Below are 23,631 nucleotides of genomic sequence, written 5' to 3'. Positions count from 1 at the left end.
CAGTGGCCTAAAACAACCTCACAACACACGGCAAGTGGTGAGCAGTGAACCCATTGCGGACATTTTCATGGAAAGGAAAGGAACGCACGCCCACGTCACGTGGCATATTAGACACGTACATAACAGCCAAACGCACTGGGATCGCCGCAGAACTTTATGAGACAGCCTCAAAACTCGTGGGTCTCCTTTCGCCAGTGTCCGAGAGGAACTCTGTGGAACAGTTTTGGCACGACGCGTCCTCTCCTGTCTTTGGATGACAAAAGGTCGACCCAACTCCCAGCCGCCTTTCATGTTTAGTAGTGTACTTCAAGCTCGAGTCAAACTAACAACACATTACAACGACCTTGAGAAGATATAAGCACTATTCTCTTGGTCGGCTTTCATGTGCCTTGTTCCCAGACAACCTTTCACTGATACGAGCAAACAAAAAGAAAAACAATGCTATCCGTCACGCTGTGTCCTGGAACGTGTAAATAGACGCTCAAAGACTCGTTTGCGATCAGTTTGGGTCGTATTAGTGCGATAATAAAATTCATGTTTCAGAGTACCGTCAAGGTCGGCCCTCGCTTTTGGATGGGATGTCTCGCTGTCATTAATGGACCTCACGCTTTAGACTGTTTCCGTCTTGTTTTGGGAATTAGCTATATGAAGCAGATTTGTATTGCAGTTCTAGGCTTCCATAGGTTCATTTGCATGAAGTGCTTTATTGATTTTGCACTTTAGCGGACTGGTCTGGGGGACGTTATTAGCTGGGTTATTAGCATTCCTGAAGGTGCTGATGTGACTGTAGCTTCACCCATCTCTAGCTCGGTGGTTACTTACCATGTTACCGTTTCCATATGACAGGTTTCTGCTCATTTGTATACTGTAATGGTATTGCATAATGGATGTCACTTTGATTTGAAGTGTTTGTACGCACTAAAGCCGCTGTCTTGGCTTTGTCAAGGGACTTCCTGGTTAAATGAATGTGAGAGGGAAATTAAGCCTTTGCTCTATTAGTTAAGCAGTGGCTGTAGTTAGTAAAGTGCTCCACCTTAACCTGACTCCACCTTTGCTCAGTACGCTGGGCGACCGTGTCTCGCTGCTCTCTGGCGCCCTCTGCAGAAACAACTTCCCATCGCTGCTGAAAAACCAGCTCAATCCAGGTCTTCATACAACTGGTAGCTGGTTGACCAGTACAGACCAGCTCAAGCTAAATTTTAAAACAGCTGGTATTGGTATTTTAAGCTGGTCATTTATCCATAGTTTAGCCCACAGACTGCTGTTGTGCTTCCTGTGCTAAGAGTTTAGCCCACAAACTGCTGTTGTGCTTCCTGTGTTCAGAGTTTAGCCCACAGACTGCTGTTGTGCTTCCTGTGTTAAGAGTTTTGAAAAAGTGTACTCGGTACTGGGACATGGGTATAACCAATTGTAAAAAAATTATAATAATAAGATTCCAAGTATTTTATTGCCTAAAGGGCTAGAATAAACATATTGACCGTTTTCAACAGGAAACCCAAAAACCTCTGAATGAGGTAATGTTTATGCGACAGGTGGCCTGTACCGTAGTGGTTAAGGTAAATTACTGGGACACACAAAGTCTGTGGTTCTAATCCCAGTGTAGCCACAATAAAATCCGCACAGCCATTGGGCCCTTGAGCAAGGCCCTTAATCCTGCATTACTCCAGGAGTGGATTGTCTCCTGCTTAGTCTAATCAACTGTATGTCGCTCTGGATAAGAGCGTCTGCCAAATGCCATCAATTATGAATGAATCAGATCACAATTTATTACGCTCCATGACGTGAAACTGGTTGTCACGAAAGAAGTCATAAAAATCCTAGAAATATGCAATGAACACAAAGGACGGTTTGGTATTGTCCTGTTTTGAATTGGATTGAAACCACTCCAATATGACAGTGATTGATTTTACGTTACCTTTGAGTGACATTCACACTGTACTACAGCTGCTGTCTCCATGGTGATGGCCTTTTATGTGTTACCATGACCCTGCTTAAGACACAACCACACGTCACTGCTTATGATGATGGCTCTGTGTTTCTCAACTGATCTCAGATCAGCTCCACAGTGAGTGTGGAATGGACCCATTACATTACATTACATTATCCAGAGCGACGTACAAAAAGGGCATCCCCATAACCAAGGACAAGTGCGCTGAAAGACCCAAGAGGGAAGTACAATTTCAACTGCTACCTGTACAACAAGGCTAAGGACCAGGGCCTATTTCTTTATTTTTTTTAAACATAAAAATAAACAAACAAAGCATAAGTGACCAAACTTAACTAGCCAAACACTGCTTACCTAGCCAAACTAAAAATACCGATACAAAAAGTAAATCACAGAAAGACAACAATTAAGGTTCACAGGGAGGTAGGGAGGGACGGGGAGAGGTGCTGCTTGAAGAGGTGCGTCTTCAGTTTGCGCTTGAAGGTGGGGAGAGATTCTACAGTTCTGACCTCAGCGGGGAGTTCATTCCACCACCGTGGAGCCAGAACAGACAGTAGTCTTGAGCGGGAGGTGGAGGTTCGGAGAGGGGGAGGTGCCAAGCGGCCTGTGGAGGCTGAACGAAGAGGTCTGGCCGGGGTGTAGGGTGTAGAACCCAAACCCAGCGTAGGAGGGGCGTATTTGTCTCTGTCTGCGTTCATACTGCACCGGAGAGAGAGACTTACCTCATCACACACCTGGGAGACACACTGGTGACGGGTCAGGAAAAGAGCAGCACTCTGGAGTGATTCCACTGATGTATTTATTACACCCAACTCATTACACACACACCAGTGTACTTACAATACCACCATGTACCACAGGAATAACTCATTACACACACACCAGTGTACTTACAATACCACCATGTACCACAGGAATTACTCAGTAATAACATTCTGAGGTTATATCAGAGAGATTACACATTTCTCATCAATCACAATACAATGTTTCTATTTACATTTAAAATTATACACAATATTTTGTAATGATGTGTTTTTGTTTCTAACATTTGGAGTAAACCTACTCTGAGTTGATTAAATACATTCCTTTGACTTCAACTGATGTTTACAAACAATGCCACAGTGCTATTTTACACTTACAGACACCTTCAGTGGGCAGATCCGCACAGTCCCCTGAATACCAAAGACTGGAAACAGTCTCTCAGTGAAGGAGTGTTTAAAAGTGTAGAGAGGAGTGTTGTTACTGGGGTCAGAGAATGACACCTCCCCCCTGTCCCAGTCCAGCTTCACTCTGACCCTCTGGAGGTTCCTCTGCACAGTGAGGAGTGTAGGTGGGGAGGTCATGGCTCTGTATTTCCCATCGTACAGGGCTATACTCCACAGTCCTCCTGCTGGGCTCACATCCACACGCCCTTTCCTGCTGATGGACTCTTTAACCACACCCACCCACCAGTCCACACCCCCCACTTCTACATGCCAGCAGTGTCTCCCTGAGCTGAATCCCTCAGAGCCCAGCACACAACCCCAATCAAGTCTCTCTGGATTATCAGGAACCTGCTGTCTCTCACCACTGCGTCTCACACTGGTCAGATCCTCAGACAGTGAGAGTTTGGGATGTGCTGTGTTTGGGTCCAGAGTCACAGGAGCTGAAGGGACAGAGAATGAGACGTCAGCACTGAGCTGCACAAAGGGAAACCGTCAGACACAATGGGGTCCTCATGATATAAACTGGGTTTCACAACAACAACCATTATAACCTCAGATACATGTGTGAGAGAAGCAGCAGAACTAAAAGACAATAATATTTCTCAGAGTCACAAGGATAGTATAATCGTTGAAAGTAGGAGCAAAGCCTGTCAGTGTTTCTGTAGCCCCTTAAACACAGTATCACTCTTAAAGCAGCATTTTATTATGAGCATCAGTGAGATTAAGGACTGGTGCTCAGTCTCTTCACTCCAGGGCTCTCACACAGACAGGACCAATATGACTCTGATTGGCTTCATCAGCTTGTGGAAAGGATGCTGAAGATTTCCCCGTACAGTGACAATGTGGAGCTCCCTGCCCCCAGTACTCACTGTATTGAACAGTCCCCAGCATCTTCTCCCACACTCTGTACTTCAGATTGCCCAGGTGCTTGGCCACATCAATCAGCGCACCCGAGACCTTCTCTGGATCCCCCAGGGTGCACTGGGCTCTGCAATAATATTCAGGAGTCACTTGTGCTGTGAGCGAGGCTTAATTACCATAGAAGATTATCAGCAGCAACATCAGATCTTCATTCTGTAAGAAAATGGCCCCATCCCTCCCAGCATTCTGCCACACAGCCCCACTGAGAGAGACACACTCACAGCCCCACTGAGAAACACACACTCACAGCCCCACTGAGAAACACACACTCACAGCCCCACTGAGAGACACACACTCACAGCCCCACTGAGAGACACACACTCACAGCCCCACTAAGAGACACACACTCACAGCCCCACTGAGAAACACACACTCACAGCCCCACTGAGAAACACACTCACAGCCCCACTGAGAGACACACACTCACAGCCCCACTGAGAAACACACACTCAGAACCCCATTGAGAAACACACACTCACAGGAGTGTGGGAGGGGGGAAGGGGGGTATTTATATGAGAGGCAAATAATATTGTAAATACTTCAATATTATATATATATATATATATATATATATATATATATATATATATATATATATATGTTCCTCCATCGTCATTATTAAAACTGCAGTAATTATTACAGAGAGAGGGGCATTTCAAACACATTCCACAGTAGCTCACTGATAGAACACTGCAGGCTAATAAACTACTCTTGATATTTAACCTGATGAGAGAGGATGGAGTTTGTTTACCTGTTTTGTGTGTCCTTGTAGCTCTGAAATAAAGAGAGTGAATTATTATCACTGTAGCCAATACTCAGTACATTAACACCACGTTAGGAACCACATTAATATCTTTAAATAACTTTTGATATTCCATGACATAGAAAATAAAATGTGCTACTTTAACACTTTTATACATGTGTACAGTGTATGTTGCATGATGAAGTTGACTTAAAACACTTTCAATGCTTTCAATAATTCTGCTTGATTAAGTTTTGAGGAGATTGAGTGACTTTTGCAAGAATAGAGAATACTATATTGTATAAATGAATGTGTGTGAGCATTAACAGCAGTGTACACAGAGTCCTACAGACACAGAGTGAACAGGTCTTACCTGCAGGAATGAGACGTCTTCAGCTCCCAGCTCCTGTTCTAAGGCTCTGATCTGTTCTGAAAGGGATGATATTTCTTCTGTCATCTTTTCAATCTTCTCCTTCATCAGCCGACTCTTCTGCTCCTCTTCCTCCCTCACTGCAGTGATCCTGGCTGCCTCTTCATCTTTAAGGAACTGCTGAAGTTTCTCAAACTCCATCTTTATCTGTCTCTCTGTGCGCTGGGCCTGGCTCTGGAATAAACATCATTCACCATCATTTCAGGACAATCCAGTGCTGCATTTTCAACACTGTGATTTAAAGGCCTCAGTTCAGTACCTTGATGTGCTCTGCTGTTTGATCACAGATTAGCTTCACTGCATTAAAGGCTTTTAGCTTCTTCTGCAGTGGAGCCAGTGCAGTCTTGAGTTTCTCCTGGAAAGAAATGACAGAGTCCACAGTCTACTGAGGAAACAGACAGACAGTAAACTCAGACACAGGGGAGCCAAAATGGAGACTCAGGTCAAAATGTGTAGAAAAAATGTATTCACAGTGACACATATCAGTGCATTGCCTCTATGACAGGACATGCCAGGTAAACAGTATTTATATTCAAATTTCACATTCAAATTTCAAATTTCAATTTTTTTTTTTTTTGAACAAACAAACAGAGCAAAAGTCACCAAAGTTAACTATCCAAACACTGCTTACCTAGCCAACTAAAATACCGATACACAAAGCAAGTCACAGAGACAACAATTAAGGTTCACAGGGAGGTAGGGAGGGATGGGGAGAGGTTCTGCTTGAAGAGGTGTGTCTTCAGCTTGCGCTTGAAGGTGGGGAGAGATTCTATAGTTCTGACCTCAACGGGGAGTTCGTTCCACCACCGTGGAGCCAGAACAGATAGTAGTCGTGAGCGTGAGGTGGAGGTTCTGAGAGGGGGAGCTGCCAAGCGGCCTGTGGAGGCTGAACGAAGAGGTCTGGCAGGGGTGTAGGGTCTGATGATTTTTTGCAGATAAGCTGGGGAAGACCCTTTAACTGCTTGGAAGGCTAGCACCAATGTTTTGAATTTGATGCGAGCCATGACAGGCAGCCAGTGGAGGGAAGTAAGCAGGGGGGTGACGTGTGAGTATTTGGGAAGGTTGAAGACCAGACGAGCTGCTGCATTCTGGATGAGTTGGAGGGGTCTGATGGCGGACGCTGGGAGGCCAGCCAAGAGGGAATTGCAGTAGTCCAGGCGGGACAGAACCATCGCTTGGACCAGGAGCTGGGTCGAGTAGGGGGTGAGAAAGGGGCGGATTCTCCGTATGTTGTATAGGAAGAACCTGCAAGACCGGGTCACCGCCGCAATGTTCTCGGAAAGGGACAGTCTGCTGTCCATCACCACGCCGAGGTTCCTTGCACTGGGTGACGGCGTGAGTGTGGTATCCCCGAGGGAAATGGAGAGATCCAGATGGGGAGAGGTATTAGCAGGGATGAATATCATTTCAGTTTTACCTGGGTTGAGCTTTAGATGGTGGTTGTCCATCCAGCTCTGGATGTCCCTCAGGCAAGCAGAGATACGGGCTGAAAAATGGTAAAATAAGGACTAGATTTTTTCAATATTAATAGATGCGTATGTGAGAGAGATCATTGCCTACTCATTGCATACAGGCTCCATACCTAAAAAAGAAAGACAATTATCAGAACAATTACGTTGTATTTTACATTTAAAAGCTTCAGTTTTATATGGGCATGCACATGTGTTGAAAACCGCCCATAGCATGTTTTCGTCTTCTACGTCCCCCACCCCATCATGAGGAGACTCATGAGCGAGTGACACTGCTCGAGGAACATTCCAGTCTGAAGCCGAGCGAGGCTGTTCAGCGCTTCAAACTCACCTGGAGGTTCAGGCAACTGGGGGAATCCATGTTGAGCTATGTGGCCGTGTGGAGAAAATCAGCACGGGACTGCAATTATGGGGCGAAGCCGACGGAAATGCCACGAGAGAGAGACTGGTTTGTGGAGCTGGAGATGACCGTATTCAGCGCCGTCTGTTTGTCGGAAACGGACCGGACTTTTGAACAGGCGCTGAACGCGGCACAAGCGTTGGAAGGGCCAAACAAAGACGTGCCAGATTTACAGACTCATCATTCAGAGGCCTCTCCTTCTGCAAGCAGCCCAGAAGCACACAAGATGGCCGCCGCACAACCAGAGTGGAGAGGGGAGCAGCCCAGACGCACACAAGATGGCCGCCGCTCAACCAGAGCAGGGAGGGGAGCAGCCCAGAAGCACACAAGATGGCCGCCGCACAACCAGAGTAGAGAGGGGAACAGCCCAGATGTACACAAGATGGCCGCCGCACAACCAGAGCGGAGAGGGGAACAGCCCAGACACACACAAGATGGCTGCCGCACAATCAGAGCGGAGAGGGGAGCAGCGCTGAGCGTGCTACAGGTGCGGCTGGGAGCAGCACATTGCCAGCGAGTGTCGTTTCATTTCAGAAAACTGTGGCAAGAAGGGGCACATTCAGAAAGTATGCAGATCTAGAGCAGCATCAGATGCAGCACAGCGTGAAGGGGGAGGATGGAAGAAGACAGGCAAACAAGGGCAGGCACAAAGAACACATCACGTCAGTGGAAGAGAGGAAAATGACTTGGAAGAGGAAGCGGACATGTTTGTAACGCTTGCCGTGAATGACACAGTGATTCCCAAAGTAGCACCCCTCGCCATGATGTTGAGGGGAAATGAGACAGAGACGCAGTTTGAAGTGGACGTGCTGGAGTAACTCTAATGAACGAGTCTGACTATGGAACAGGGAAGTAACGCCAGAGCTGAAGACAGGCCCTCTCAAGCTGAAAACTTACACAGGCCAAAAGGTAGTGATACTGGGTTCTGTGAGAGTGATGGTAAAACACAAGGACGCTGTAAAGAACCTTCCTGTAGTAGAAGTACTGGGAACAGGACCAAATGTACGAGGGAGAGGCTGGATAAAAGAACTAGGTTCAGACAAAACCAAGCGGTGTTCAAAGAGCAGCTGGGTAAGCTGAATGGACCACCAGCAAACATCTACGTGGATAAGGAAGCCACTCCTAGATTCTTTAAACCAAGACCAGTCCCCTATGCTATGGGAGCGAAAGTGGAAGCAGAGCTTGACCACCTGCTGAGAGAGGAGGTGTACTCCTGTATATCTGTACTCTAACCAGAGAACTCAGTGAGGCTCTGTACTCTAACCAGAGAACTCAGTGAGGCTCTGTACTCTAACCAGAGAACTCAGTGAGCCTCTGGACTCTAACCAGAGAACTCAGTGAGGCTCTGTACTCTAACCAGAGAACTCAGTGAGCCTCTGTACTCTAACCAGAGAACTCAGTGAGGCTCTGAAAAAGTTATCCGTCTTTCAATGGCTCTGGTTTAGTATGGGCTACTGGTCCTCCGATAGAAACAATGTAACTATCTGCTCCCACTATGCAAACTCAAACTTAATTTCTTCCCGTTTTTTAAAATAATAAAACAAAACAAAACGACATAGCCTACTAGCCACGTTTCTTGCGTTACTAGCCAAGATAACTTGCATGGAAAATGGACAGGTGGCTGCTAAAAGAAAATCTGATAAAAGCTCAGAAGTGCCATCTACCAGTGCGTCTACTCTTCCGTGATCCTCAGATGGGACAAGTCTACAGGCCGGTGAGAATTTAAAAAGAAACACCAACGAGGCGTCGCCACTATCATAAAGAATTTCTGAAATATGGATTCACGTGCCAAGTTAAAAATGAGCTCGACCACCCACAATGTGTAATTTGCGGCGATTTTCTGGCAAATGAGAGTTTAAAACATGTCAAAATGAAACGACATCTCGAAAGCCGACATCCCGATGACATTCTTTCTGCGAAAAGAAGCCGCGCTGCATGGGAAAAAGACTGTAGCGCGTGGGCAAGCTACTATGCCCACCAAAGCCTTGGCAGCGTCATACGAAGTGGCCCACCTTGTAGCAAAAGCACAAAAGCCACGCACAATTGCTGAAAGCCTCATCCTTCCTGCAGCAATTGCGATGACCACCGCAATGCATGGGGAAAAGATTGCAAGTGCGCTCAAACAAATCCCCCTCTCCAATGATACCATGTCCAAGCGCATTAACGAGATCGCTAATGACATTAAATGCCAGCTAATCGAGAGAGTAAAAAACTGCCGCTTTTCTTTGCAGTTAGACGAGTCAACTGACTTGATTAATGTCGCGCACTTAATGGTATTTATTCGCTACAGTTATGACGGGAAACTCCATGAGGACATGCTGTTCTGCTCTCCGATGGAAGGAAGGTGTACCGGTGGTGACATTTTTAACTGTCTTAATGGTTGGATGGAGGAGGCAGGGCTGTATTGGGATAACTGCATAAGCATATGCACTGACGGTGCCGGAGCTATGCTGGGGAAAAATGAAGGACTGAAAGCAAAGGTCCTTAGCGTTGCACCGCACATCAAGTTCACTCACTGCATTATCCACGGGGAGGCCCTGGCATCCAAGACACTTGAGCCCGATCTTAACGATGTTCTCCAAACAGAAATCAAAATAGTGAATTTCATAAAATCGCGCCCACTAAATTCCAGACTCTTCGCCCTTCTCTGTCAGGAAATGGGGTCTACACATGAATCCCTTCTTTTCCATTCAGACCTCAGGTGGCTTTCACGGGGCAAGGTTCTTACACGCCTGTTTGAGTTGCGAAGCGAGGTGTGCACCTTCCTCTCAGACGCGCACTCCCCTCTTGCGCACCATCTCACTGACTCCAAATGGATATCACGTCTTGCTTACCTGGCATGCATATTTGATAAATTAAACACTCTCAACCTGCCACTACAAGGCCTCAACACTAACATTCTGACCCTCTCGGACAAAGTGAACGCTTTCCCAAAAAAGTTGCTGTTATGTCTGCCTCTTAATACTTACTTAGATCAGACACTTATATTGCTAGCTCTTGGCTCAAAGAATCACGCAGCTACCCCGTTCATGTTATTTATTTCAACTGTCGTGCATAGCATTACAATCCATGACGTCACACACTACGGATGCCCTCAGGGTTATTATAAACTCAAACATCACAGTTGCAGCGTTGGGCAGCCCGTGCGGAGAGCGGGGTTTTTGAAATGTTTTCGGAGCTGCATGACTTTTTGGAGGAGAATGACATGAATGACAATTCATTGAAAGCCTCAATTACCATTCATCTCCGAAGTCTCCTCGACAAATTCCTACAATATTTTCTCACGGGAAATGTAGAGCATTATGACTGGATACGACAACCATTCACCAGCTGCTCTTCAAACGACCTGCCATCTGAGCTCGAGGATGCGCTGATTGAGCTGCCCAGCGACCGCACATTACAGACGTTGTAACACTGGAGGAATTCTGGCTGTCAATTGCGCAGGAATACGTCTTTTGGATCGACCTATCTGTGCGAGAAGACATTTTTGTCTCTGGCTTATATAAAAAATAAATACAGATGTCGGCTCAGCAGCGTGGAGGAAAATCTTCGTGTCGCCGTGTGCAGCATCAATCCAAGAATTAACTTGCTATGTTCGCGGAAGCAGGCCCATCCATCTCATTAACATAGCCTATGTATGTTATTAAAGAAAATAAACCAGAGGAAGAAACTAAAATAAATAAAGTGAGATTGTTATAGCTGTGTTTCTGTCTCTCTCCGCCTCCAGATTAGCTGCTCTGGTGTTGTGACTCTTGGCTCCCGTTTTAGATCTGGACTGGATCTGATGATTTGTGCATTTGTTTAATCGTGATTGCTTTGTGTGTTCCGTTTCTTGTTCGTTTTAATAAATTGTTGTAGCCATGGCTATTTCTGACATGAATTTATAATTTATAATTTATTTTTTCAGATTATGAAAATAATTGCTGAGAAGTAAAAATTCACTTTGCAGTGGTTAATGTAGAACGATTAGGCTGGTAAGTAGAGTTATAGTAGGTAAAAATGTTTGGTGGCAGGAGATGGAGTGGAGTGGCGTGAGACTGCCAGTTTTCTGATTCCACTAGAGGGCGGTAGAGTCACTGTTATGCACCAGCGTCGGGGTGAAGAACGAGTGAAGAAGTCGGCTGTTAGAAGAGGTGGTGAGTCACACTCGTTTCTCTGGTCCTGTTCAACTTCCAATGAAAGTAACGATACAGATATCTCCTGTCTTTACGTTACTGCGCACACAATCCCAGCGCTCCATTACAACTGCTTTGAGCACTATTTTATTTGTGCCAAGAGGATGCGTTTTAAACAATGAAATGTATTCTGAGATGTGTATAGTAGCCTAAGGTGGAAGCTTGATTTTTGGTTCTTAAGGGCATCTCTGGAGGTTAGACTCAATAAAGTAGCATCCTTACTGATTCCACCCTCTTTTGTGTTTTTCCTGAAATGATTGGCAGACCTGAACACCCAATCCCAGCACTGCAGCACCCTTTCTGCGCTGAGATTGATTTTCAAGGAGGGAGCCTTGGGGGGGGGGCTCCACTGATCTCAGATCAGCTCAAGTGAGTGTGGAATGAGCCCAAACCCAGCGTATGAGGGGCGTATTTGTCTCTGTCTGCGTTCATACTGCACTGGAGAGAGAGACTTACCTCATCACACACCTGGGAGACACACTGGTCACTGGTTTCCTCCCGTACGGCAAAGAATCTTGGGGTGACTCTTGATAACTGCCTCTCCCTGGTTCCACAAGTATCCTCCACTGCCAGAACCTGCAGGTTCTTTCTGTATAATATACGCCGCATCCGTCATCTCCTGATGGAGAAAGCCACCCAGCTCCTAGTCCAGGCGCTCGTCATTTCCCGCCTGGATTACTGCAACTCCCTCCTAGCCGGTCTCCCAGCGTGCGCCATCAAGCCCCTCCAGCTGGTCCAGAATGCTGCAGCCCGCCTGTCCACCAGTCAGCCCAGGTCGGCTCATGTCACCCCGCTTCTCATTGGCCTCCACTGGCTTCCTATTGCCGCACGCATCCGATTCAAGGCCCTAGTGTTGGCATGTCAGGCTGCTAAGGGGACTGCCCAACATTACATACAATCCCTGATCACTCCCTACTCCCCAGCTAGACCACTCCGGTCTGCCAGCTCTGGTCGCCTTACGGTTCCCTCTCTACGGGCACCTGGCGGTCGAGCTGCACGTTCACGCCTGTTTTCCGTTCTGGTCCCTCAGTGGTGGAATGACTTGCCTACCACTGTCAGGACAGCAGAATCCCTCCCCCTATTTCGACGCAGACTCAAAACACACCTCTTCAAACTCTACCTTAGTCCTCCCTCCTGACTTACCCCGCCCCCCCCTTCTGATACCCCTATCCCTGTCTAACCCCCCCCCCCCCCCCCCCAAAAAAAAAAAAAAAAAAAAAAATCATAATAAATTATGATGACGACTATATGTTTAGAACAGCAGTCCAGGTGTATTTTCCTAGTTCTGGTTGTGATGCTTTGACTTGTGGTAGAACCTATGCACTTGTAAGTCGCTTTGGATTAAAAGCGTCTGCCAAATGACTAAAATGTAAATGTAAAATGTGACGGGTCAGGAAAAGAGCAGCACTCTGGAGTGATTCCACTGGTGTATTTATTACACCCCAACTCATTACACACACACCAGTGTACTTACAATACCACCATATACCACAGGAATAACTCAGTAATAACATTCTGAGGTTGTATCAGAGAGATTAGACATTTCTCATCAAGCACAATACAATGTTTCTATTTACATTTTAAATAAAAGACAATATTTTGTAATGATGTGTTTTTCTTTATGATATTTGTAGTAAACCTGCTCTGAGTTGATCAAATACAGTCCTTTGACTTCAAGTGATGTTTACAAACTATGCCGCAGTACTATTTTACACTTACAGACACCTTCAGTGGGCAGATCCGCACAGTCTCCACAGAACAAAAGATTGGAAACAGTCTCTCAGTGAAGGAGTGTTTAAAAGTGTAGAGAGGAGTGTTGTCACTGGGGTCAGAGAATGACACCTCCCCCCTGTCCCAGTCCAGCTGCACTCTGACCCTCTGGAGGTTCCTCTGCACAGTGAGGCATGTGAGTGGGGAGGTCAGGGCTGTGTATTCCCCATCACACATCATGACACTCCACACTCCTCCTGCTGGGCTCTCATACACACCCCCTTTCCTGGTGATGGACTCTTTAACCACACCCACCCGCCAGAATTTACCCCCCACTTCTACATCCCAGCAGTGTCTCCCTGAGCTGAATCCCTCAGAGCCCAGCACCCACCACCCCCAATCAAATCTCTCTGGATTATCAGGAACCTGCTGTCCCTCATCACTGCGTCTCACACTGGTCAGATCCTCAGACAGTGAGAGTTTGGGATATGCTGTGTTTGGGTCCAGAGTCACAGGAGCTGAAGGGACAGAGAATGAGACGTCAGCACTGAGCTGCACAAAGGGAAACTGTCAGACACAATGGGGTCCTCATGATATAAACTGGGTTTCACAACAACAACCATTATAGCCTCAGATACATGTGTGAGAGAAGCAGCAGAACCAAAAGAAAATAATATTTCTAAGGATTTCACAAGGATAATATAATCCTTGTAAGAAGGAACAAAGCCTGTCAGTGTTTCTGTAGCCCCTTAAATACAGTATAACTCTTAAAGCAGCATTTTATGATGAGCATCAGTGAGATTAAGGACTGGTGCTCAGTCTCTTCACTCCAGGGCTCTCACACAGACAGGACCAATATGACTCTGACTGGCTTCATCAGCTTGTGGAAAGGATGCTGAAGATTCCCCCAGTACAGTGACAATGTGGAGCTCCCTGCCCCCAGTACTCACTGTATTGAACAGTCCCCAGCATCTTCTCCCACACTCTGTACTTCAGATTGCCCAGGTGCTTGGCCACATCAATCAGCGCTCCTGAGACCTTCTCTGGAACCCCCAGGGTGCACTGGGCTCTGCAATAATATTCAGGAGTCACTTGTGCTGTGGGCGTAGAAGATTATCAGCAGCAACATCAGATCTTCATTCTGTAAGAAAATGGCTCCATCCCTCCCAGCGTTCTGCTACACAGCCCCACTGAGAGACACACACTCACAGCCCCACTGAGAGACACACACTCACAGCCCCACTGAGAAACACACTCACAGCCCCACTGAGAAACACACACTCACAGCCCCACTGAGAAACACACACTCACAGCTCCACTGAGAAACACACACTCACAGCCCCACTGAGAGACACACACTCACAGCCTGACCCCTCTGAGAAACACACACTCACAGCCCCACTGAGAAACACACACTCACAGCCCCACTGAGAGACACACACTAACAGCCCCACTGAGAGACACACACTCACAGCTCCACTGAGAAACACACACTCACAGCCCCACTGAGAAACACACACTCACAGCCCCACTGAGAAACACACACTCACAGCCCCACTGAGAAACACACACTCACAGCCTGACCCCTCTGAGAGACACACACTCACACCCCCACTGAGAGACACACACTCACAGCCCCACTGAGAGACACACACTCACAGCCCCACTGAGGGACACACACTCACAGCCCCACTGAGAGACACACACTCACAGGTCCACTGAGAAACACACACTCACAGGAGTGTGGGAGGGGGGAAGGGCGGTATTCATATTATAGGTAATTAATATTGTAAATACTTCAATATTTTTAAATGTTCCTCCATAGTCATTATTAAAGCTGCATTAATTATTACAGAGAGAGAGGCATTTCAAACACACTCCACAGTAGCTCACTGATAGAACACTGCAGAGCTAATAAACTACTCTTGATATTTAATCTGATGAGAGAGGATGGAGTTTGTTTACCTGTTTTGTGTGTCCTTGTAGCTCTGAAATAAAAAGAGTGAATTATTATCACTGTAGCCAATTCTCAGTCCATTAAGACCATGTTAGGAACCACATTAATATCTTTAAATAACTTTTGATATTACATGACATAGAAAATTAAATGTGCTACTTTAACACTGTTATACATGTGTACATTGTATGTTGCATGATAACATTGATTTAAAACACTTGAATATCACTGCTAACCACTGAATCCAGACAATGAATCTGCTTGATTAAGTTTTGAGGAGATTGAATGACTTTTGCAAGAATAGAGAATACTATATTGTATAAATGAATGTGTGTGAGCATTAACAGCAGTGTACATAGAGTCCTACAGACACAGAGTGAACAGGTCTTACCTGCAGAAATGAGATGTCTTCAGCTCCCAGCTCCTGTTCTAAGGCTCTGATCTGTTCTGAAAGGGATGATATCTCTTCTGTCATCTTCTCAATCTTCTCCTTCATCATCTGACTCTTCTGCTCCTCTTCCTCCCTCAGTGCAGTGATCCTGGCTGCCTCTTCATCTTTTAGGAACTGCTGAAGTTTCTCAAACTCCATCTTTATCTGTCTCTCTGTGTGCTGGGCCTGGCTCTGGAATAAACATTATTCACCATCATTTCAGCACAATCCAGTGCTGCATTTTCAACACTGTGATTTAAAGGCCTCAGTACAGTACCTTGATGTGCTCTGCTGTTTGATCACAGATTAGCTTCACTGCATTAAAGGCTTTTAGCTTCTTCTGCAGTGGAGCCAGTGCAGTCCTGAGTTTCTCCTGGAAAGAAATGACAGAGTCCACACTTTACTGAGGAAACAGACCCACAGTAAACTTCACTGGCTACACAGACAGCACAAGAGTCCCTGCTCAGACAGAGGGGAGACAGAATGGCTCTATTCTGTTTTCACAGACAAAATTCAATATCCATCCATCCATCCATTATCTTAACCTGCTTATCCTGAACAGGGTCGCAGGGGGGCTGGAGCCTATCCCAGAATACATTGGGCGAAAGGCAGGAATACTGTAAAGACGGGGACTATAAATATAATACCGGGCACAACGTCCCTCACCCAAAAGCTCACACGAGCTAGAAATAAAAAGAACCTTCAGGAAGGCGTCAGAAGCACACGCCGCACTAACGACCTGAACACCTTCCTTACCTTTTCTTTTAAGAGTGAACGAAACCCCGCACCAGCACGATACCTGACTCACTAACACACCTAGTCTACCGCGTGCTTACCAGCTTGGTGCAAGAGCGAACGGTTGACACCAAAGCACTGACAGACTGCCAGCGAGGGCTTTAAATACCCTCAGGAGGTAGGCTCCCCTGGCACTAACGAGGGCCAGGTGAAAATAATGACACCCTGCCCCCTGGTGGCCACAACCAGTCACTACCTCCAACCCTGACAAATACACCCGAGCCTATCCCAGCATACATTGGGTGAAAGGCAGGAATACACCCTGGACAGGTCGCCAGTCCATCGCAGGGCACACACACCATTCACTCACACACTCATACTCACGGGTAATTTAGACTCTCCAATCAGCCTAACCTGAATGTCATTGGACTGTGGGAGGAAACCCACGCAAACACGGGGAGAACATGCAAACTCCACACAGAGAGGCCCCGGCTGACCGGGATTCAAACCCAAAACCTTTGCTGTGAGGCATTCAATATCCAGATGTTTTAAAATGAAAATATCCTACAATGTATACTTAGTCTCTTATGACATATTAACAGTGATCTTCCATCTTAGACCACATTGTGTCAGACACATTTATCTGAGCATGAACTTTGACCCCGACTGTCCCATGCTGAGCACTTCTCCCTAACACAGCTCTGAGAACGTCTCCACACTCCTGCCCCTCCCTCCTGTCTCTCTCTCTCAGTCATGTGACAAGTAGTGAGGAGCTCCAACTGCAGTCAGGCCTGAGAACTAAAATGGCTCCTTTTGCAGATCATTTCACTTTGGAAATACTGTAAATACTTACATTATCATGTGAAATAATGAAACATTTTAATATTTAATGTTAATTATACTTCTGTTTTCAGTTATTCTGATAACCGTCACCAAGGGCTCAGTAGATGACAGCAAAACAAATCATTTTTAATCCCCAAGAATTTTCTGATGAAATTTGTAAAATATAAAGTTCATAAAAGAAATGATGAATGTGTAAATTGCGTTATAACCAGTTACCTTATACTCTTCTGCAGCCTCCTGAACTGGTCGCATTTTGTGGTTTTCATGTTTTTTGGAAATTTGACAGATAACACAGATGGGTATTTGATCATCCAAACAGAAGACTTTGAGTTTTTCACTGTGCAGACTGCAGAGCACTTCAGATCCTGCTTTAGCTCTCTGACTTCTGTCCTTTAAGAATGCCTCACAGGTATTCCTCAGGGAAAGATTACAGGGAGGTTTTTCCTTTGAAGACCTTCTCCTGCAAACTGGGCACTCCAGAGATCCCTTCTGATCCCAGTACTGCTGCAGACAGGCCTTACAGAAGCTGTGACTGCAACTCAGGAGAACAGGATCCCTGAAGATTTCAGAGCACACAGGACAGGAGAGCTCCTCTTCCAGGAGAGAAGGAGATCCAGACGCCATTCTCTCTCCGTCTGTTCTGAGCTCAGTAATGGCTTTTTTTTTTTTAATCTGCAGTTTAGTTTCACTTTTACTTACTGCTGTAACTGCAGGTAAACTTAATACATCTATTTAAATGTCTACTTGTCAGTCTGCTTTTGTTTCTCTATCTTTAGAGGTTCCTTAATTTCTGAAGAATATGCAGTGAGATCATATCCTGAGATTCCCAGCGCAAGTGAAGCGTCTATGTGCGTGAGAAACTTGTATTTCGCTCTTCCTGGTAGACACGCCTGGTTATCAGAGACACTTCCTGCAGGGGGCAGCATTGTGCCACTGAGATTTGAGTGGCTGATCTGCCTGCAGATTTACACCAGTGTCACGAAGTAATAACACATTATTTGATGAAAGTCACTTCCCCAACACTGCAAGAGAGGGAAGGTTCATCAATGTTAGAAAGCCATCGTAGGGCAGCATTTTCTTCCTTATTAAGGTTGATCCTCTGGGAATTACATTGATTTTTAAATAGAAAGTTTATTTTGACATAGAATCTCTAAGTAAAAGTTATTACGAGTAAGAGAAAATTAAGATTTAGGCCTAAAACGACTAGCAGAACTAATATAAAGTACAGAATGATGTGTAGTTCCCGAAAGTACATCATAAGGGTTCTGATTGTACGAAACCTTTCGATGTAAACCTCTATAAAATTTAAATTAGTGGTTTACATCTTAGTCTATCCATTCAGACAAAGAGATGAAAAGGAGATATAAAGGTTATTATCAATAAATTAAGCTTTTGCAAAGCTCTAACAGGTACACAGCAGCAATGGTGTAGTTAGTAAATTGCTCCACCTTAACCTGACTCCACGTTTGCTTTGTACAGAGTTTGAGGTACGTGCGCAGGTCGGTAAAATCCTATCCACTGAATTCACCCGATTCAACGAAATAACTTCCGGTCTTCAGTCAAGATGTAGAGTTTAATCCGGCGTTTTCACACTGCGTTCTCTGTGGTGGCTAACCCGACAGTTACCCTGACATTTTGGTATATATACATTTGTGCAAATATTATCACTGCAACACGTTGTTGTCATTAAAGACACTTGTATAAACTTTGACCCCTGGATCTCAGGAGGGTACGGCAGCGCTCCAGTGGATGTGCTGCACGGGCTGACGTTGCTCTGTGGTGTTGCCGGTCACACGTAATTGGCTGCAGTCTCGCCCGGGGCGACCGTGTCTCGTTGCTCTCCGTCGCCCTCTGCAGGTCAGTCGGGTGTTCACGGCCTGGTCGCTCGAGCTACGCCAGACGTGTCTTTGCCCGACTCGTCTCAGGTCGTCTCAGGACCGCACACATCTCCAGAAGCAGCAGCAGCTTGACGCTTCGTGTTGGGCCTGCAGGGGGCGCTGCTGCACGTCTATGGTCCGTACAGCAGAAGAGCGCCATTCGGTGTACGGCTGGTATGATACGCTATTCTAAATAACGTTGTGAAAGACAATTCAAAGGGAGCGTTTCTGACACAAGGGACATGCACACCAACAGACGCACTACAATTCCAAGGCTCAAACGAAAAAAACGAAACCCGTTTACGGTGAACCCAAAATTTGGACACAGCACACAGCACACAGTGGTGTTAGGGAACTACAGGAAAACAAACCTGCCCTTTAAAAGAAGGGAAATCACAAACAAAAAAAACAACCAAGGAGCACTCTTATGCAACCGCAAGAAAATCAACAATAAAATAAAATAAAAAATAAAATCAAAGGAGCGATTTAATTTCCTTTTGTTATATTCACAGTGACCTGCGTGTGGAAGACGCAAATATTTAAAAAAGGAAGAGAAATGTTTTGGGGCTGACCGACTGTACAAGTCACACACACAAAAAATAAAATAAATAAAAAAATAAAAAAATGATAGCTTTTCCAGAATGATTCCAAATCCAACCAACAACAGTAACTAGTACATTTAATGCGAAACGGCAAAACAAATATCTTTCTATTTCTCTTTTTTATTATTAAAAAGAGGACCTTTTTGATGGTAAATTGATCGGTCCACTGATAATATTGTTTAAAAAGTGCACCACTGGGTCTGGGGTTAAAAAAAAAAGGAAATCACTCGTTACCATGACAACACAGTCCGAAATCTGCTTTAGATTTAGGACGTGGAAAGTAGGATATCTAGAGAATTTACAACCTTGCAACCAATGAGGGGTTAAAGAATTACATTTTGTAAATTTGCAGTTCTCCAGGGACCAATGAGACACAGTAAGGTAGAATAAGGAGTAATCAGACCTGGGTCAAACACACAACTGTTTTGGATTCAAATACTTATCTACGCTTTACTGAGTTTGTACAGTAAAGACATACTCTCAAAACGTGCAAAACCCACCTTCTGGTGGATCTGGATCAATCGAGCGCAGAACAGCATTTGAATTTAAAAACAATTACCCCTCCGATCGCTCCTGTTCCAGCGGAGCTAGCATGGCGCAACAAATCCTTTTCACATCAGCAGTAGAAGTAGGGGAAGGAGGGGGTGGCCATTTTTAAATTTGTCTACAGAAATCCATGTTTGGCATTTACATTTTTATTCACCTTTTTATTTTCCTGTTTTTTCCTTTTTTATTTTATACAGTATTGAAAACAACAACAAAAAAAAAAGAGAAATGCGGAGCGTTCACAGTTTTCCCGAGGAATTCTCTCTGAAGTGGATCTCTACGGGGCGCCACACTCCACGGCCCGAGGCGCGCTCCGTCCTCCGCTCAGAATCTGCGCTGGGAGTCCAGGCCCCATTTTTAAATCATCTACAACACTTCATGGACTGTTTTTTCTTTTTTTCTGCCATCTTTTTACATTTGACATTTATTTTTCATTTTCTTTTGCGTTTTTTTGTTTGTTCTTAATGGAAGGAAGAGTCAGTTTCCCGGTGTTTATAGGTAAAAGGGACTACCCAGTCCATGCGCAAAACAGTCCAAAGGGATTATTTTTTCCGTTCTTTTTCCCCTTCTCTCTCTCTCTCTCTGCCGGTCCTTCACTCGCTCCGTTCGAGGTGTTCCTTCACGCTACGTAGGTGTAAACTTTGCGGTCCTCGGGCGTTCGTGCCAAGTATTCTCTCTCTATGAGTCCTTCAAGGCGCTTTTTAATGACCACGGGACAGGGGAGGAACCTGGCCCTCAGCTGCTGAGTCACCTGGGAAACAAGACACAAAAGACCTAAATCACAACGTGCACTACTCTCCCATTACAGCCCTGTCAGGTGTGAGGTCACACATAGGCCATTAGCATGTTCTCAGCTGAGCATTCTCATGCTGATGTCACAATCACTAACTCATTTGAATAAAGTAATCACTCAACCAATCAGACCCAGGCCGGCCCTAGTTAGGGGCAGACCCAACTGTGGCTGCCACTTGACATTATATGACAAATAATAATTACCTTCGGCTTACCAGAGATATTACAACAACTTACAAACGGTAACATCCTGGTCACTTTGAATTACACACGAGAGGCACGGTCAAAGAGGCACCCAAATTTAACGTCAGAATTTCACATGAAGGCAAACTGCCAGCCGTTACCTCCAACTCACACAAGCTTTCACAAACTAGCATGACGCTTCAGGTGAGCGATTATGAGGCGAGAAGGGGATCTTCCACCAGTGTTTAGGAGTGTGGGCCTGGGCTACGCCGCTAGGCCTCACCTCTGCTACGAGAACGTTGTGCTGCATCTCATGCTACCCCTGGACTTTCCACCTCTGTTCCACACTCAGTGCCAACAAACAGCAGCACGCTCTGCGGCTGTCCTGGACCCTCACCTGTGGCAACTGATGCTTTGGCTCCCTCTTCACTGACCTCCATCTTGGCTCTCTGTAGAGCCTTGGAGACATACAGTGGCTCAAAGCCCAGGGAATAGGAGGAAACCATAGTTAACTGTTACATAATATCGCAGTCTTTGAATTAATTCAAGTGTGCTTGCTGATAGGAGTAATACTGCCATTTTGCTTTTCTGCCATGAGGGGGCGGTGGAGTGTCATTTTTATTGCAAAGAGCCAATGAATCAGGACAGGATTTGTAGCAGTGGCTGTTTTTTGAGTTTTTGTTACAAGGTGTAAATTTGATTGATGGATTCTTCACCAGCTTCATCTGCAGTTGAGGGTGTTGGGGCTGGTTCCATGCGAGACATTTCACATTTTTATTGTACCCCTGTATTCATGGCCAGAATGTTTTATTGAACACTTTTTTTTAAGCTCCAATAAAAACACTAAGGACGCACAGACAGAGCTGTGGAACACACAGCACAGGTGTGCAAACTGTGCCTCGGTGAGAGGTGCGTTTCTCACACACGTGTCTGAAGTCGGCTCTGCGTCTGTGGAACATGTCGCTGACACCCCAAGTTAAGAGAGGCCGTCTCATGTGGAGCTCTGCCTCGACAGAAAACCTGCAGCACCCGTGCACAGACACGGCGGGAGAGACGCCAGGCAGCGAGGGACACTTCCACATTACACCACCAGGGGGCAGCACAGCAGCTCACAGATCTGTGTGTGATTACACCACCAGGGGGCAGCACAGCAGCTCACAGATCTGCATGTGATTACACCAACAGGGGGCAGCACAGCAGCTCACAGATCTGCATGTGATTACACCAACAGGGGGCAGTACAGCAGCTCACAGATCTGCATGTGATTACACCAACAGGGGGCAGTACAGCAGCTCACACATCTGTGTGTGATTACACCAACAGGGGGCAGTACAGCAGCTCACAGATCTGCATGTGATTACACCAACAGGGGGCAGTAGAGCAGCTCACAGATCTGCATGCGCGCTGGAACAGCCTGCTTGTTACACAAAGAAGGACGGCCTGTAGCGTAGTGGTTAAGGTAAATGACTGGGACCCACAAGGTCGGTGGTTCTAATCCCGGTGTAGCCACAATAAGATCCGCGCAGCCATTGGGCCCTTGGGCAAGGCCCTTAACCCTGCATTGCTCCAGGGGAGGACTGTCTCCTGCTTAGTCTAATCAACTGTAAGTTGCTTTGGATAAAAGCATCTGCCAAATCACATGTAATGTAATGTAACAATGTTACATTACAGTCAGAGTCAGAGAGTGCAGTAGGGAAAATATTTCTATATTGTCCACATAACACAATAACTTAACAAATCGGCACATGGGGAGACATTAAATGGAGAAAGAAAAGCGCTAGTGAGCCGTTTCTAAGGAACTGCCGTTCCACTCGTAGCACAGTTCTGTTATCTAAGGTTTACACTCCTGTTTAGATGTACTTTTACAAGATTTAAGCTACAACCTTCAAGTTATTGATGAAAAGTAGAAGACAAAACACTTTGTGGGGAGCTAGAGGAACTGATGGAATGCATCAAAAAAGACATTATTAGACACACACCCCAGATCACACAAAATGTTCTCCCAATGTTACTGGAATGTTTTGTCAATGTCATCACAACATTGCCACAACGTGGCGGCAACACTACGAGAATGTTTTTGTGTTAGCTGGGCCATTAGCATGTGAACAGAGTGGTGTATCCACGGCCTCCAGCGGGTCACAGGGGAACGTCCTCACCTGGGGACAGGTGAACAGTCCTGGGGCCCAGGAGCCCCGCCCACGCCTGTGCGGCGGCCACGCCCGCGTGGAGGAGACCCTTGGTGCGGTCCGTGATCCAGTGGTTCATGGTTCTGGCTGCGTGAACGGTGTTGGAGAAGTCCAGGCTGCAGGCTCCTGCTCCCACACTGGGAGACGCTCCGGACAGAGGAGAGGAGGGGACCCTTCATCGCCAAGCCCTTCTGCACGAAAACGCCATTGGAGACGGTCGCCGTGGCGCCCAGGCTGGGCTTGGTCTGGCTCCTGTGTAGCTCCGCCAACATTCACCCACTCATACACACACTCACACACCAACAGCGATTGGTTGCCATGCAAGGCACCAACACAGCCGACTACAGCACATTTCACAGAGTGAGCTGGACATGGAGATGAACACAGAAAAGAAACAATAACAAGACAATAATAAATAGTTAAAACAAAACTCTATTTGGGGTCCGACCCTTATTGTAGACAGTAATGAGGTCCAGCCCCAGA

At 46.0% G+C, this 23,631-nt stretch overlaps 1 protein-coding gene across 1 annotated transcript; it reads right to left on the bottom strand.

Moving 5' to 3' along the window:
- Positions 1–2,975: 2,975 nt before the first annotated feature.
- On the bottom strand, positions 2,976–17,586 carry LOC133128080 (E3 ubiquitin-protein ligase TRIM35-like). The gene is made up of 6 exons (XM_061241323.1): positions 17,179–17,586; positions 15,662–15,757; positions 15,350–15,576; positions 14,900–14,934; positions 4,020–4,136; positions 2,976–3,590 (listed from the first exon to the last, which is right to left on the bottom strand). The coding sequence occupies exons 1-6, from the start codon at positions 17,584–17,586 to the stop codon at positions 3,070–3,072; spliced, it is 1,404 nt and encodes a 467-aa protein (XP_061097307.1). The 3' UTR covers positions 2,976–3,069.
- Between the last annotated feature and the right edge of the window lie 6,045 nt (positions 17,587–23,631).

Source organism: Conger conger, chromosome 5 (assembly GCF_963514075.1).
Source record: "Conger conger chromosome 5, fConCon1.1, whole genome shotgun sequence".
Classification (NCBI taxonomy): domain Eukaryota; kingdom Metazoa; phylum Chordata; class Actinopteri; order Anguilliformes; family Congridae; genus Conger; species Conger conger.
Note: the sequence above shows the minus strand (reverse complement) of the source record. Positions and strands in the feature narration are given on the sequence as shown.